The following is a 17,478-nucleotide window of genomic DNA, read 5'->3' on the forward strand; positions in this document are numbered from 1 at the left end:
TGTCTGACTTCCAAACCTATAGTTTCAACATTCCACTGTCTCTAAAAATATCTCCCAGGATAACACAGAAGTTTTTTAAAAATCATATTTTATTGTTTTTTCCAAAAGACTTTATAAGAAACATGCATCTGGAAAATTTCCATGATATGAGATGAAATTAACAACAATTACATTTTCTCAATTCTAAGGTGTCATCTTTTATAAGACACTACATTGATTTTAGGAATAAAAATCATTCTTGGTGGGGGAAGACCCTCACATAAAATGTACTCACTGATTTTACAACACAATTATTTAGAATCCTAAAACGTGTGAAAAGAATGTGTGTAAGAATCAAGGGAGATTTTTTTTTAGCCTTATTCTCCAATTTGCAATTTATAGACCATATAAGATGTTAACTTACCTCTGAAAGTTAACATGAAATTGAGAGGCTTACTATCTGCCCTAGTGAAATCATAAATGAAGTTTTATGTTACTTGAGAGTAGATTATTAGGATGAGACAGTGGGGCTTAATTTTTGTTTTGTTTTAAATCAAATGTCAACTGGATAAAATAATGTTTGAATGTTATATTGCCTCCAAAGAAACAGAAAACAATTATATCACCAAAGTGATTTAGAGTAACATATACTAGAATTTTAAAACAAATTTTAAGAAATAGATGTTTCAAATCAGGGTGTTTCAAATGGCTAAATTTATGATCACCTTGTTATTAGTTAAGGACATGAATGATTATTCAAGCAGATGTTAATTAAAAATAAATCTTTACCAATGAGAAGGATAAAAATAGAAGTTTAACCATTATTATCTCTGGGTGATTCTCCTTGGTTATTTGTATTTCCAGAATTCACTACAATTAGTATGTGCTGCTTTTTGTAATAATAATTATTCCTGCTTGTTAGCTTTTATTTTCTCCACTTATTTAGTGACAGGGTTGACCAGGCTGGAGTGCAGTGGAACAGTCATAGCTCACTGTGGCCTGGAATTTCTGGGCTCAAGCAATCCTTAGCCTCAGCCTCCTGAGTAGCTAGGACTACAGGTACACATCACCATACCTGGCTAATTTTTAAATTTTTTTGTCTGGACAGGGGATCTAAATATATTGCCCAAGCTGGTCTTGAACTCCTGGCCTCAAGCAGTTCTCCTGCCTCAGCCCCCAAAAGTGCTGGGATTACAGGCATGAGCTGCTTGTTAGTCTTAAAAAAAAAAAAAGTGAATGAGATGGTTTTCTATCCGTCTGTTACTAATCTGTCTTACAAATGCTGTGTTCATATTATGTAAAAACAACTGAAAAATTCAGTGGAAGGAAAAAAATTCAATTTTGTAGACTGAAACCAAAATCAATGGACTGAACTGGTTTCATTAACATTACCTATGTTGTAAGCAAATTTTTCAGTATACAAACTTGGTAAATATAGACAAGAATTTTTGAAATTGGAATTAGACTTGAAAATTCAGGACCTGTGGTCACCATATCTATTGAACTTGGAACACAGGTGCATGATAAACTTTTGTTGTGTTACACAAACTTAACTAAGGGTTACTGAGTGCTTGGTTCTCTTAAGGAATTACAACTGTTAGACTCATTCAGGGCTAAGAAAGAACTGAGTCTAAAAATGTCCAGGTTATCTAAAAAAAAAATTATAATTGCACTTACTTCTAAATTCCCTCACACAGAAGACAGGCAAAGCAGTCTTCCCTGAGCTCACAGAGGCAATGCAGGACAGAAGCTACAGTTCCCACAGCACCAGTGCTGCCCTCAGGAGAGCTGTGCGGCCAAATTTCTGACTCCTATCAGTAACTTGCAAAGTAGAACTCTTATTGGCTCAGACTTACAGTAATTAGAATAGCAAGACTGACCTGTTACCATTCAGCTATTAACATTAAAGACGATCCCAGTATTTCCCCAAGCATTCTAGGCTGAGAATAATCACCACTCTGGGATACCGTTGTAGTCTCAATTCCCCCTTCCCAAAAAGTTGCATCGTAATGTACTGAAGTGATGTCGTAAGCAACAGCACTGAAAGCCAGCAAAAGCCCACAGGGTTTACTTCCATCAGACGTCCAATGATCATTTATGAATCAATGAAGTAGGCCTGCTTCAGAAACTTGTAGCAAACAATGGCTCCATGGGTAAAGCGTAAGGCAAAGCTGCTTCATTACATCTACTCAGTGATGCTCAGCCAGAGAAATGTCTCATGAGTCAGTGGAGTTCAGCGGGAATATTCTCGCAATGCTGGACGTCAAAAATAGACAGGGCAGCGGATGCGGCTTTCTGATTATTACCTGTTGCTTTGAGAGCTGCAATAGCTTGTGGGGAATTTAGGAAAAGAGAGATCTTGCCATTTTCCAGAAATCTCATTTGGATTGCAAAACAAAAAAGACAGAGAGGCCCAATAAGAATGACACAGAGCATGTTGTCTGCAATTTAACACACACCACTGTGTTCCAAAAATATTCATTTCCTAAAAGAGGCAAGTGAGACAAAATTACTTTGGAGATTTAAAATACATCCATGATGACACATCCCACATTCACGTCTTACTTCTCATGAACACATCGGGCCACTTAGAAACTATGCCTCATGCCAAATTGAGCTACGGAAGTGTGAGAACACATTTGTTGACCCTAGAGCACTGTTTACTTCTCAGTACACTTCCCCGCATTGTTAGAGAACTGTCCCTTGGATAAAAGTGTACATAACACAGCCAAAAGTGTAAGCGTAATTTTCAGAACTTGGTAACGACCCAGTGCAGCTATGACCCGGGGCTGTTCTCAGAAGCACACGGCAGAGCTGCTCCGTTGAGACTACTACTTACCAGCTTCTGGCAAAGTGTTTGGAAACCCGGTTCTCAAATAAAAAGAAAATATGTTGTTTGAAAACATGTGACTAAAAAGTGTTATTTCTTCTTCCTCCAATTAAGGTTTTATTCCAGTAAAATAACTGCACCTGCCTTTACTGAACACAGGTGACTAGGCCAGCAGTTTATAAGAGATAGGTTATTTAAATACTAGCATTCCCACTGCTTTTAATAACACCCATAGTGATTGTTAACAGTTTATAAAGCCTTCTCACAGAAATAGTGTCTCGTATCGGGAAAGGAGGAATTTGTCTAGAAACTGCTTTTCAGAGAGCAGTGTCACTTATCTATGAGAACATTTTCTACTATCCATGAAAAATAAATGTCTTAGAGAAGTGGAAAGACATTTTCTGTCTAGAAAAACAGGCATTTTAGTTTTTATTTTTTAGGTCAAGCAAGTCTCAATACGTTGAGGATAAATCTGTTATGTAACTGAACTATCTGCTAACATATGAGGTATCTTGGTTTTTCTCTATGCAACTGAATAACATCCTGTTAGATATACTCAAAATCCAACTGAAAGTATCGTTTCAGCATATGTACTTTAAAAAGTTTCTTAAACCTTAAAAATCCTTCAGTCACTTGCTGAGGAATCACTTTTGTTGATTTAAATAATCTCTTTGTGTAGAACAAAAGTTCTCTCCTAAATACAGCTATTGTGTCCAAGACAAAAACAGAAAAAACAAAAAACAAAACAACCAAAAACCCTGATGACAGTAGCAAGAGTTTGTTAATTTCACTTTAAGTTACTGGATAAATTAAGAGGTAGGCCTGAAGGAGAGGGGGGATAAAAATGAGCTGTACTCAGTGAAAAATATTTGGTGCTTTTCCTTAGCCTTCCCCAAGCAAAGACTAAACATTTCAAGATACAAAATGGTATTTTCTGATTGCTCTGCTGCTGGAATTCGTCTGTTGTGTCTTAATTCTGCCTTTTAGATCTCCCCCTGCTCCACTGATGTAGGAGTTTGGGTCAGTATTAGTGTTTTACAAATACTGTCCCATAAAATTTAATTCTGTAAGTTTCCAAATATTATTTTTCTTTTCTTTTCTGAGACAGGGTCTCACTCTGTTGCCCAGGCTGGAGTGCAGTGGCACGATCATGACACACTGCAGCCTCGACCTCCTGGGCTCAAGCAATCCTCCCACCTCAGCCTCCAGTAGCTGGGAAAATATTATTTTTCAATGTATAAACCATGTTTTAAATATGGAATAGTTTACAAATTAACAAAATAAGTATATTATCTTTTTTTTTTTTTTTTTTGAGACAGAGTCTCACTCTTTTGCCCGGGCCAGACTGCAGTGGCACTATCTCAGCTCACTGCAAGCTCCGCCTCCCGGGTTCACGCCATTCTCCTGCCTCAGCCTCCTGAGTAGCTGGGACTACAGGCGCCCGCCACCACGCCCGGCTAATTTTTTGTATTTTCAGTAGAGACGGGGTTTCACCGTGTTAGCCAGGATGGTCTCCATCTCCTGACCTTGTGATCCGCCCACCTCGGCCTCCCAAAGTGCCGGGATTACAGGCGTAAGCCACCGTGCCCGGCCCCAAAATAAGTATTTTATCTTAACATAATTTCCAGGACTATATAAATCTTCCTCAGAGAATGCTCTGCCTCCCAAGACTAATTTCAACTTGGGGATTGTTAGAGGGAGTGCCACTGTGACTTCTCCGATGGAAGGACGAGGGAGAGAAGATCTTATTGGTAATCATACAAAGCCTTATATACGCTATTCCTTGGTTCACAGAGTTAGCTAAATATCACCAGGATAGAAGGAACCTTCTCAGCCCCCCTCTCTCAAACTTGCATAGACGTTGTGAGGCCTAAGGGGTGTCATGAGATTCCAACTTTCCATGCATGAGTAGGAGTTTTAGGAGTTCACAATAGAATGCAGCAGGCATTAAAGAAATTGAGGTTGGGATTCTGGTTTGCATTGAAAAGCACCTTCTGAAAATGTGCTCTTAAAAATGGTCATTAACATACCAGAAACTAACAAGTTTCAAAAACGCATAAGCAACCATCTCCCTTAAAAAAAAAAATGTTGTCTTTGCAGCAGGTGATATTAATTGCATATAACATGCATGATACTACAACTTGTAATTAAACTGAACACTAGGGCATGCATCTATTCTCTTGGAGGTTTTTTAAAATGGAAAGAAATATTATCTATATATATGCAGAGGGTGAGAGGGAATAGAGGGAGAAATGGAGATTTTTGTCCTCTTTTTTTCTTACATTTCAAAAAAAACGTCTCCGAGCCAGCTCTATCACAAGGGACCCGAAATATTTTAATTGAGAACAATTCCCTAAGTCTAAAGAGGATTAATTAGTTAAGTTTACATAAGAGTATAGCTGCTTTTTTTCCCCAAAAAACGAATTTTTCCTTTAGCAATTATTTATAGTTTTAAATAGATGAGCCTTTAAATCTTTAAAATTTTAAGGCTTTTTAGGCTTTTCTCTTTTTTTCTTTTGAGACAGAGTCTTGCTCTGTCGCCCAGGCTGGAGTGCAGTGGCACAATCTTGGCTCACTGCAACCTCTGCCTCCCGGGTTCAACAGATTCTCCTGCGCAAGCCACCATGGCCAGCTAATTTTTGTATTTTTAGTAGAGACACGGTTTCACCATGTTGGCCCGGCTGGTCTCGAACTCCTGACCTCAAGTGATCCGGCTGCCTCGCTCTCCCAAAGTGTCGGGATTACAGGCATGAGCCACCACGGCCGGCCCTTTTAAGGCTTTTAAATCTAGGGTTAAGGTCATTATTAAGAACTTATAAAAACTAAATTCTTCTATCATCAAGTTGGCATACTACAACCTGTGGGCCAAAATCTAGTCCAGTATCTATTTGTATAAATAAAGTTGTATTAGAACACAGCCATAGTCATTCATTTATGTGTTGTCTGTGGCTGCTTTCCTGCTACATTAAAAGAACTGAGTAGTTGGGACAGACCGTACAGCCCACAAAGCTTAAGGTGTTTACTATCTGGCCTTTCAGAAAAACATTTGCCAACTTCTGGGTTAAAATATAATAAATAAAGATTAGCATCAACATAAGTCTAGTTAGATGGGAAATAATATCTCCAGAAACATTAGCAGTTTTAAGATTTTTTGAACTATGACCTCTTCTCAGAAATCTTAAAGATGACTAAATAAAGTATTAGTGTAAGGTTAAGAAGAGGGGGCATTGAATATAGTTGAGTTGATAGAGATAATTCCCATGTTATAATTTCAACTCATTTTTTCTCTTAAGATTATATATAAGAAACAAGTTGTCAAATTAATCTAAATTCATTTAAATTAATTAGATTTTGATGAATTCTATTCCTGGCCTTTTTTTTTTTTTTTTTTTTTTTTGAGACAGGGTCTCGCTCTGTTGCTCAGGCTGGAGTGCAGTGGCATGTTCACAGCTCACTGCAGCCTCAACCTCCCAGGCTTACATGATCCTCCCACCTCAGTCTCCCGAGTAGCTGGGACTACAGGCATGCCCTACCATGCCTGGTTAATTTTTTATCTTTTGTAGAGATGGAGTCTCCCTGTGTTTCCCAGGCTGGCACTGAACTCCTGGGCTCAAGCAATCCTCCCACCTCAGCCTCCCAAAGCACTGGGATTATAGGCATGAGCCATCGTACCTGGCCTATTCCTGGCTTTGAAAAAATGGTTTTCTGATACTAAATCTTTTATTATAATTCAAACACATTATAGTTGCTTCTGGGAGACTTTTGCCTTTTGCCCTGCTTACAAATTAGCATCATATTCTAAAATCTCAGGAACTAAAATCACTCATTGTAATTTCTTTAAAATTCAAAGCCTATTGGAATCCCTACTCTTGTTATGTAGAATATAAATATTTGAGACATTTCACACCACATTTTCATTATTCAGCATTACCATCAAGTGCTGGAAGGCCAGTTCACTATTTCATAATCAATGTCCTGGGTTTGTTCTGAAAGGGCAGCCTTGTACAGTGACTTACCTCACAGCACCAGGGAGGGAGAGATTTAGAAAATGCAAGCACAGGAGCAGGGTATAGGGTAACAGTCATTCTCAGTAAGAAACAGATTCATTTAAAAAAAAAAAAAACCCTAGTACCACCTCCTAGTGAGCCTCCTTGCTCTAGAAATTTTGACAAAGCAATCGTTGAGAAAATTTCATGTGGCAAATTATCTTAATCACAAAAAGCCACTGGCTGAATGTTTTCGTATAATGCAGCCTTATTTGGCCGTGTACGTGGCCCACCAGCCCTGTTTTCGTCCCGAGGCTTCCTCCACCGCATCCTCGGCATGCCCTGCAGTGGTTTCGAACGGCCCTCCCTTCTACTCACTCATGCATTTGTACATCTAATGTATGTGACTGTTCTCTTGTCATATAAAATAGCAGTGTTAGTAATTAGGGTTAGTTTTTACTTGATTTTATTTCATTCAAAATGGATGTGAAACTTACTGGCATACCTAGGCTGCAGCCTCATGCAAGCAAGCAAAAAGCAAAATACTGAAAATGGAAGAGAAGAGAAACTGGCTAGCAGGCAGCTAAACTCACCCTTTTGTACAGCCTATGGTCCACCAGGGGGCTTTAGACAGTAAAACAACACCAGAGAGCTATTAGCACGTGAGGGTCACAACAGAAATCTTATAAATAGCTTTATTTCAACAAAAAAGAATATAACATGGTTTCTTTTTTGGAAAGAAAGAAAAGGAGAGTGATGGTGGGGTATGTGAAATGAGTAGGTAAAAAATTCATCAATTTAAGTCTTAAAAAATTGGGGTCATATGACTTAGAAATGGGATACTTCTGACTGATTCCTGAAGCTACTATCTACCTACCTTTTTGAGAGGGTGTCATATGAGGTTTTCCTTTTTTTGTTTTGTTTTTTTTTTTTTGAGACAGAGTCTCTCCCTGTCGCCCAGGCTGGAGTGCAATGGTGCAATCTTGGCTCACTGCAACCTCCGCTTCCCAGGTTCAAGAGATTCTCCTGCCCCAGCCTCCCAAGTAGCTGGGATTACAGGTGCGTACCACCACGCCCAGCTAATTTTTTGTATCTTTAGTAGAGACAGGGTTTCACCATATCAGCCAGGCTGGTCTCAAACTCCTGACCTCAAGTGATCTGCCTGCCTCGGCCTCCCAAAGTACTGGGATTACAGGCGTGAGCCACCGCACCTGGCCAAGGTTTTCTATCTTAGTAAGATTTTAATGCTTCTAAGGTCAACAGACATGATAGTTTCTTTTAAAATAACATTAAATAACTCGACCCAGAATGAAAATAGGATTACACACATCCTAAGGAAAATATGAGTTTAAAACAAACTTCCAGGATAGATTTTTAGGATTTCTTCAAGATCCTTAATTGAACATATTAATTGAATATATAGAAATGGGAAGTGAATACTGATCTTATTACAGAGGTTATTAAAATTTGCCTATTTTTCTAACATCTAAACTGTAAATGGTCAAGTAAAGAGCCAATAACATTTTTTATTTCATTCCAATTAATGCACAGGAATCCAGAGCCCATATCTGATGTTCTCTTCATAATGAACCTTCTTGTTATCCATTTTATAAGGTTATTAACAGTTAAAATATACACTTAAGAAAGGCAAAAATCTTCATGAAATTTTTCTCTACCAGTTTACAGAAAGAGAACTCTAAAAACAAAAGTGAAAGGACTCCTTTGTTCAGCTTACTTTGTGGGGGCAACCTTTCATGAATTTATGTTTTGTTTAAATATCTCATTCTCTTAACTCTCCCAAAGTAAACACGGGACACAGCTTTGGCAAAAACGAAAGGGAGATGAGTGTAGGACTTTATGCAATTTTGCTCCTACGTTACCCACACATTCATTCAAAGTTTGAGGATCAGACTAGAAGAAACGAGGAAAAAGTCTAGCATGACTTAACTTGCAGACATTCTGGTTTGTCTGAAGTGGCCTAAAGAAGAGGGGTGTTAAGGTAATTTTCTTGAAAACAAAATCTATCTGGAAAGTATTAACCACAGCGTCATGAAAGAAGATGTGATTCTGCTCAAAGTGGCCAAAGTCTATTGGTTTCAGTGCTGGATAGGATCTTGCTCAGGTTTTTCATTTTGCAGGTCTAAGAGGAAAAGGGAGGAAGGAACTATGAACGTATTGGAGAATGTAAGGAAAAGGGCCCAGGTGAGTCCTTGATCTGTTCACCAAATAAAGAAAATCAGCTACTCTATTTGGTCCTAAGTCCCCTGCTAAGTAAAAGGTATGATTGAATAATAAAGAAAAGAGGCTGCCTTTGGTAAGGCTTGCAGAATTAATTTCATGATCTTAGAGCCATACCCGTTTTGGGGATGCATTTCCTAACAGGACTTCCTGTTTCAGAGTACTGACACTGGTATGTTACTCATTAGCTATCATGGTGAAAAATCTCCCATCCTTGCATGGTGGAAAGTAAATGTTGCTGAGGCACAGGGCGAGTTAACATTAGCTTTTGCATGGCATCGTAGCTGGGGAAAACCATCTATCCTAGTGAATGCCGTTTTTAAAGTTTTTATGATGTTAATGCAGTGGCCGTGCATGTTTCCTTCTATGGTCACAAAAATAAATTCTTTTGTTAATTTAAGTAAAAGTACAAATAACCCATTAAACCTATTAAGTCTTAAAGGCAAGATATTTTCAAAGCCGGCAATCATATGGTTATAGGAGTAAGAAAAACTAAAGCAAAATGAAACATCCAAGGAATCCAATTAAATACGAATACTAGGACTTTTGGTATGATTAAATAGGAAGAGGAAGTAAGACGTTAGAGAGTCTGCTTTAATGTTTGGTATTATAAACTGCACAGCTCCTGACACACAGAGCAACAACCCAACCACACAGAAGGTGGTCTATACCCAGCTCGGACGGCCGCAGTTACAGACGTCAGACTGGAATATTCACGTGGATAAAGAACACAAACCACTTTCACCAGCCCTCTGAAATCTAAGTAGAGACGCTAGTCTTCATAAAGAAAGCTCAAATCTGAGGAACAAAGAGAAATTCCTCTGGCTTAGCTCCATGAGAAGATGCTGCATCCCACAGAATGCTGGGGTCACAGGACCCCATTTCCTACTAATTGAAGATGTGCCCAGAATCTCAGATGTCTTTCTTTTCCTGAACAGCTGCATTCCAGTGGTCTCATCACAGGCCAGCTTTAATCGATAGTTTAATAATAGAGCATGTTGGCGATTACATGACCAGCAGAGGGCCCCAGCTATTTGGTGGAAATTCTACATCAGAAAACTTGTTTGGAATTCATGGTTTTCTTTCCCTTCCTTGAGACTAGAAACTGTTTTCTGTTTGGACACGCGCTAGCATAGTAAAGGATTAGAGCAAAGAACATACTGCAATGTGGCATATCAATCGCAGGTTAAAGAGAAACTTAGAATTAAAAGCTAGTCCTACTAAGTTGACCTCACACCCAAATTAAAACAGAAAAACACGGGCATGAATCTCCATTGTTCAAACAGCATCGTCTGACATGGTTACCAGCATTCCAAGGGTAGCAACCTGATCCCTAGTTAAAGAGCTCTACCACCCTATTGTAATTTGGGACGTCTGCCCTGATTATCTGCAGGGGGATTAGCTTTACATAGGAGTTAGTGAGGGTTAAGAAGGTCAGGGTTGCTTCATCATTCTCCCTGAGCAGAATGTATAAACGAGGACTAGTGTACCTGTGGCGACAGCGGCGTAGAAACCTCATTATTTTTCGAGCAGCTTGATCCTGCTTTTTGGTTAGCAAACTGCTCCTGAAAAAGTCAGAATATTATTGTCACAAGAAGGGTACAGTAAAGCCCAATATGGAAAACTGGTCAGCAGTGACAGAGGACTCTGAGTTAAGCAGTTCGTGTAGCAAAGCCAACAGCATATGTTAAAGATGTATACAATCTGAAAGGGGATGAGTGCGTATGCTGTTCCCATAGTATCGCGTCCGGGCATCACGAGAGGAGAAAGGAGGGCGTGTATAGGCGCTCTCAGCTTCAAGAGAGACTACACAAAGACTGAAAATAAAATGTCACTTAAATATTCTTTCACAATTCCTTATAAGCTCATTTTGCCACAAAAGGCATTCTGGCATTAGAGAGGCTTTCTTAGTTTACAAGGTGATTCACCGGAGTTGATACACTCTTCGGGCTATTTTGTAAATGTACTGATCAATGTATTTTACTTGGCTCAACAGTTTTATTACAGTCTCTAAAACGGAACAGCTTAACCCTAATTACTCGCCCAAGGTCTCACATGCAGTAATTCTACAATCTCACTCATTTCCCATTTGTCCCAAGAATAGTCTTGTCTCTAATCCGAATGTAGCATCATATACATTTCAGTTACATTAGGATTAGGGACAAGTTCTGTTTAGAAATAACTCCAAGAATAGTTTTCATATTTTATTTTCACATTGAAAATCAGATTTCCTTCAGCCTCAAAGAGCATGTTTATGTAAAATTACATGAGCGCTGGCAGCGGGCTGTACTTTTTTTTTTTTTTTTCTAAACAGGAAATGGGTTAAACTACTATAATTGAGTGGTAACTTTCTGAGTAGAAACTGGTGCTGCCAAATTCTGATATAAGGTAAAATTGGGTGGCAATATCAAAATAATTGGGTGGGAGGTGGAGAGAAAGAGCTAAATATTCAAAACCAGACTCAGCACAGGTGTACATATACAGCCACCACACCTAGAACGTTCTGGAACACAGTGACTAACAATGCTTTAGGCCCACCTCAGACTCCAATGTCAGCCCAGGACAAGTCTTTCAAAGAAGTCAGAGTTCTCTTCCCTAGCGAGCTTTACCTCCATGAGCTCTTCTCCACCCACCTGAGTTTCTGTTGTACAATCACAGCCGTCCGGCGAGCCTGCCGTCTTTTGCCACATTTCTTATAACTTCGGTAGTACTTTTGGATGAGCACAGCAGCCCGTCGGCTCTGCTGGAATTTTTTTTGTTCATAGTAACTTCGGAATTTGCTCTGGATAAGGATGGCAGCCTGTGTCATCTTTTTATAAAGTGCATACTGCAGGGGAAACAAGAACAAGCGACACAGTAACAACAGGGGCCGCACGGGCTCAGTGTCTTTCGAGCTTACTGGGAAGGGAAGAAGAGAAAATGCTTTTCCCCTCTATTATCACATTCTCTGTCCGGGGTTTAATCACAAAAGAGGCAAATGAGGAATCTTTACACCTACCTTTCCAAAATGTAAAATATTACTTTAAGGGTTGCCTTCAGACATACTTTTTTTCCCCTAAAATATCAAAATATTCTGCCCTTCTTGGAGAAAAATTTTAATAGCAATACCCTTAGACGTTTATTAATCTAAAAACAGATTTCGACAGTAAAATTTTAAATGCTTCGGATTAATATTTTCTATCCAGTTTTGAAACACTAACATAATTTTTTTATGCCTTCCAATTCCCACCATACACAAATCTACTTAGCATTCAGCCCGATTTTTAACTATCATTCCACACGACAAGTTTCTGACTGAGTTGCAAGGTCCCAAATACAAGGCTTATCATGAAACGCTGACACCTTTAAGCCATTTTAACCTGTAAAAGATGAACACTCGTAAGACCAACACGGTGGTGAAGCCGTGAAACCTGGACGGCTGTCACAGAGCTGCGGGTGGCCCAGGAGGCAGTGCCAGGAGTTCTCCACCCAGCACGCTGCAGAGCTACAGAAGTGAGGGACGAAGGCCCAGGGTGAATTCTCAACATCAGTCTCTAGGCACCAAAAATACAGGGCTCTCCATGGTCTTAAAATGCTACGTCCAAATTTCTAATCAAACAGAGTATGACTCTGGGGATGAAAAGTTGCAATGAAGCCCTTTGCTTATAAGAAGGCAACTTACCGTTGCAAGGAAAAATATTCCCCAGAAAATCCCTGTATCTGCCTAACTGTATCTCTGGATGTATGAGGAGGTGAAATGAGGGAGGGAAACTGACTTCTCAGAATTGTCCAAGAACCAGGACCCTTCTGCAAGAACCTTCTTTGGTCTTATCTGACCTGCTTTACCTTTTCACTGGTCTGAAAGTCTTTGAAGACAAGAATGCTGTAGCCTACAGAGCCCCTGTGGTTTCCATCACCTCCACCTGTGCACACGACACACTCAGACCCGTCGGGCCACAGTGAAGCGCTTTGGGAAAAAGGGTATTTACTTAGTGGCCACAGGGCTGACAGGAACTGGCTTAGATGGATTAACACCAGCCAAAAAACGTCCAGTTATTAATGTCGAAACCCACTCCAACTGAATAACCACGTGGTCCCCAGAGGACAGATGCACTGTGCTTAGGTGGCCTGGCAAGGGGGATATGTTTACTCCGTGACTGTGCCATCTTAATGGCCCCTCCCTGTAGCTGGTGATGGGTGTGAAGTTTGTGACTCTGGTGGAATGGTTTGTGAGAGGGCTTGGGTGTATCATTACCTTCAAGGCTATCCATGTCAGCTTGGGGGAAAAACAGAAAATACAAGATTAATGTTACATTGCTGAATATAATGAAATTAAAAACCAGAATCAATAAAACTCCCAACCAAGAAAAAAAAAAAGGCAACCTGGCTATATTAATGCCTTCCGTCTTCCAAAATATTTGTTTTATAGTTGTTACTCTTTCCAAAAATAATGCCTTCTGTCTTCCTAGCTGTAGATGACAGTTTCTGGGGAGGGTTTTTTTTTTTAAAAAAAAAACCAAACTCATATTTTGGAATCAATACCTGTTGTAATCACAGACTTGAAACCTTCATTCTGTGTATCACTTGTGCTCCCAGGAAGCCTGCTCACCAAACAGAAGCCAGTGCGGCTCCCTGCTGTAGAGCTACAGGCACTGTGGTGTCAGCGTTTACACAATAAACCTTCCTTTTCTGGGATCATGAACTCAACTGGCTCGAAGCCGAAGACGTCACCCCACCCCCATTAATAGGGCTTAATCCTAGAGAAGCTTGAAGAAACGGCAACCCGTATCAGAAATTGAGGCAAGTCCTGGATTATGACAAGGTAATAGAATCCCTAATTTCTATGTGACCATTACACATATTAGAATTTATTATTCCTTAAATAAAAATTTATAACTACCTAAAGCACAATCTGATAAAAGGTGCTAGAATCTACTGACAGGCCTGAATTTTATCGTGTGAACCAGTCAAAACTCCATTAGGCAATTTTTAATATTTTATAACCACCTTGATGATGAGAAAGGCCTAATATTCATGTAATTTCTCTGAGCTTCAGCTTCTTCATCTGTAAACTGGAAATAAATACTACTTACTTCAAATAATTGTAAAAAGGAAATGAGATGGGGCACCTAAAAAATCTAGTACATACTAGCTGCCCCAAAAATATGCCTTCCCTTTCCCATCTGACTAGTTACATAACCCTACAAGTTGGTTTGCAAACAGAAATACTGCATGAAAGAGTACTTAGATAATCTTCTTGCACCTTTAACTAAGGTGCACAAAAGCAGTTTAAGATGTTCTGAGCTTCTTCTGATTTTCAAAGATTTTAACAATTCTTCATTTTAAAATGGATAAGAAGCTGAAAGGAAAATGGCCAAAGATTAAATACCTTATATAATTCAAACTCAAAGGTAATAAATAGCCAGCATTTACCTTCTCCAATCACCTATCACACACTGGATTCCCTACAGTTCTAATTACTAGGGAGTTTATCAAAGTATTGGACCACGGATCCTCACTGCAAAGATACTGGTGTTAGGATCAGACCAGTATCTCAGGTAGATAATATTACTAAAAGACCAAAAATTTGGACAAAAACTCTTTTGCGGTGCAAGTCTAATTGCAGATGGTTTTATTTTGTCTTCCTCTGTTTTTTTTTTTTCAGAGATGAGGCCCAAGCTGGACTTCAACACCTGGGCTCAAGAAGATCCTCCGGCCTCAGCCTCTTGAGGAGCTGGGATTACAGGCACACACCATCATGTGTGGCTTCCCCTGTTTTTTTTTGTTTGTTTGTTTGTTTTATCATGGCAGTTCACATTAAGTCTCTGGCTGGGCACCGTGGCTCACGCTTGTAATCCCAGCACTTTGGGAGGCCAAGGGGGGCAGATCACTTGAGGTCAGGAGTTCAAGACCAACCTGGCAACATGGTGAAACCCCGAGTCTACTAAAACTAGAAAAATCAGCTGGGCATGGTAGCACATGCCTGTAGTCCCAGCTACTCAGGAGGCTGAGGCAGGAGAATTGCTTGAACCTGGGAGGTGGAGGTTGCAGTGAGCCCAGATCGTGCCACTGCACTCCAGCCTGGGCGACACAGCCAGACTCTGTTTCAAAAAAAAAAAAAAAAAAAACGAAAAAACAAATTAAGTCTCTATAATGAGGTACTAGATGCAGTGCTCTTTAGCCAAACTGCACACGAAGATCCTCAGTGGCCTTGGGTGGGGCACAGTTCCCTTCTGTGGTGCAAAACTGAGGTTTACCTGTTTATATTTTCTGTAACAACGCTGAATGACAGCAGCAGCTACTTCTTGCTGTTCCCGCAAGGGTCGGCCCTTAAGGGTAAAGTAAGGAGAAAAGAAATCAGTAATGATTAACTACCAGAAATGTCAGCTTTTCATTACTACTCATTTAATGCACCTCCTCTGAGTTGAGATCCCAGGTTTACCAAAAAATATTGATAATTAATTATAAATGAAGAAAAATGAATTTATAGAATAAACCTTAGACTATCCTTGCTTCTAAATAAAACTATGATATTGGAATGTTAAGCAGACTAAAAATATATTCCTTTTTAAAGTATTTAACAAATTAGCCATCGTACTGTTTGTCTTGCCAGATCTCAACTATCTTTCCTAAGATAACCCCAACTACTTTACTTTTGGATCAATGATTAATGGCTTTTAACACCTTTTTGGGAGTGGTTAGAGACTACTTTGAGAATCTGTAGAAAGCCATGGGTCCCCTTCCCACCAAAAATGCACATAGAAAAAGCTTTACTGCTTAATTTTAGGAGTTCAGCGGCTGCCTGGAGTCAGTTCCCAGGCCTCCAGTTGAAAACCCCTGCTTTAGGTCATGACCTCCTAGCAGCAGAGGGGTCACCTTACTTTATATTAACTGAATAACAGGCATTATCATTACCAACAGTATGTTGACATGGTGACAGCCATTACGTTATTGGCTAATATTATTTTACTGAAGCTTCTGAGAATTATTTAATGTGACATTAATAACTTTAATTAAAAATTCTATAAACTCATGAAATTTGTTTTAAGGAATAATAAAGAGATATTGTACTCAGGATGGCAAGGTAGAATAGAAAAATCAAGGCCAGGTGCGGTGGCTCATGCCTGTAATCCCAGCACTTTGGGAGGCCAAGGCAGGCGGATCACTTGAGGTCAAGAGTTCAAGACCAGCCTGGCCAACATTGTGAAAACCTGTCTCTACTAAAAATACAAGAATTAGGCGGGTGTGGTGGCACGCGCCAGTAATTCCAGCTACTTGGGAGGCTGAGGCAGGAGAATCACCTGAATTGGGAGGTGGAGGTTGCAGTGAGCAGAGATTGCACCACTGCACTTCTCCAGTCTTGGCAACAGAATGAGACTCCATTTCAAAAAAAGAAAAAGAAAAATCAGCACTGTTCTGTGCCGGGAGAGCCCCATTCCTGCCCTGGCCTAACCATGGACGGGCCCTTGTCCCAGCCAGTTAATTCTCTATGCCTCAGATAACTGAGAAGACTACGCTTCTGAAACTCTTCTATGAAGGTGCTTTAGGAACTTTGTAAACATTTGATAAAAATTTCACGTTTAACTGTTTAAAAATTGGTTGTTAAAAGCAAATGGTTTGGGAGAATGAGAAAGTTCTGGAAATGGGTAGCAGTGACGGTTGCACAGCACTGTGAATATACTTAATGCCCCCTACACTGCACACTTTAAAATAGACAAAATGACAAACTTTATGTTATGAATATTTTACCATAAAATATTTTTACAAAGCAGATACACACACAGATATGTTATACAGTGAATCTTAATAAATTGGAGACTTCCAAAAAAATTCTACAAATTCCAAGGAAAAAAAGAAATGGTAAATGTTTTCATTCGCATGATTCTGACTTTCATCTGTCCTCTCTGATCTTAAGAATGTCACAAAACAAAGGTTCTGTTCTAGTTTACCTTGTATTTCCGGAAAGCTGTCTGGACAAGCCTGGCAGCCTCATAGAGTTCTCTCTGTTCATGATCAGACAGAGTGAGCTGAGCAAACTCATTCTCTACCTTCTCACTGGTAGATGCACTCAGGAATTCTGACCAATCCGCGGCGGAGGGAAGGTTAGGTTTCTCGAAAGCGATTTCACTGACGGGAGAGCCAACAGGGCTCAAGCTGGTATTAGAAGAAGGGGTTAGAGGCTCGTTATATGCACTTCTGAAACAAGAGGAGAAAAAGGAGAGACAGATTAATGATTGATTTGCACAATCCATTAGATATTAATGAATGAGCCAAGATGGTATCTGCCAGAAGCCACTGTGGGCAATTAGGAGCATGTCTTCATTCAGTTAGGCAAGTTGCTAAACATACCCAGTGTCCTTCGATTGAGTAAGTTCATACTCAACACCTATCATGACTTTAGTACTATGCTAAATACTAAAACCTAGTAGCAGTACACTCTACTGCCCTTAGAAAACTGCAGCTGAA

At 39.7% G+C, this 17,478-nt stretch overlaps 1 protein-coding gene across 10 annotated transcripts in view; it reads right to left on the reverse strand.

Moving 5' to 3' along the window:
* The window catches only part of CAMTA1 (calmodulin binding transcription activator 1), a 979,133-nt gene that overhangs the window by 6,645 nt on the left and 955,010 nt on the right, over positions 1-17,478 (reverse strand). For 6 of the 10 annotated variants that reach the window (XM_054557106.2, XM_054557095.2, XM_024253799.3 and 3 more), the window contains 5 exons: positions 16,962-17,208; positions 15,270-15,341; positions 13,268-13,288; positions 11,667-11,860; positions 10,524-10,598 (listed from right to left, as the gene is read on the reverse strand). In XM_054557106.2, coding sequence (XP_054413081.1) covers positions 10,524-10,598; positions 11,667-11,860; positions 13,268-13,288; positions 15,270-15,341; positions 16,962-17,208 — 609 coding nt within the window. The remainder of the gene's footprint in view (positions 1-10,523; positions 10,599-11,666; positions 11,861-13,267; positions 13,289-15,269; positions 15,342-16,961; positions 17,209-17,478) is intronic. The other 4 variants (XM_054557098.2, XM_054557109.2, XM_054557104.2 and 1 more) reach the window with 1 other exon arrangement.

Source organism: Pongo abelii, chromosome 1 (genome assembly GCF_028885655.2).
Source record: "Pongo abelii isolate AG06213 chromosome 1, NHGRI_mPonAbe1-v2.0_pri, whole genome shotgun sequence".
Classification (NCBI taxonomy): Eukaryota; Metazoa; Chordata; class Mammalia; order Primates; family Hominidae; genus Pongo; species Pongo abelii.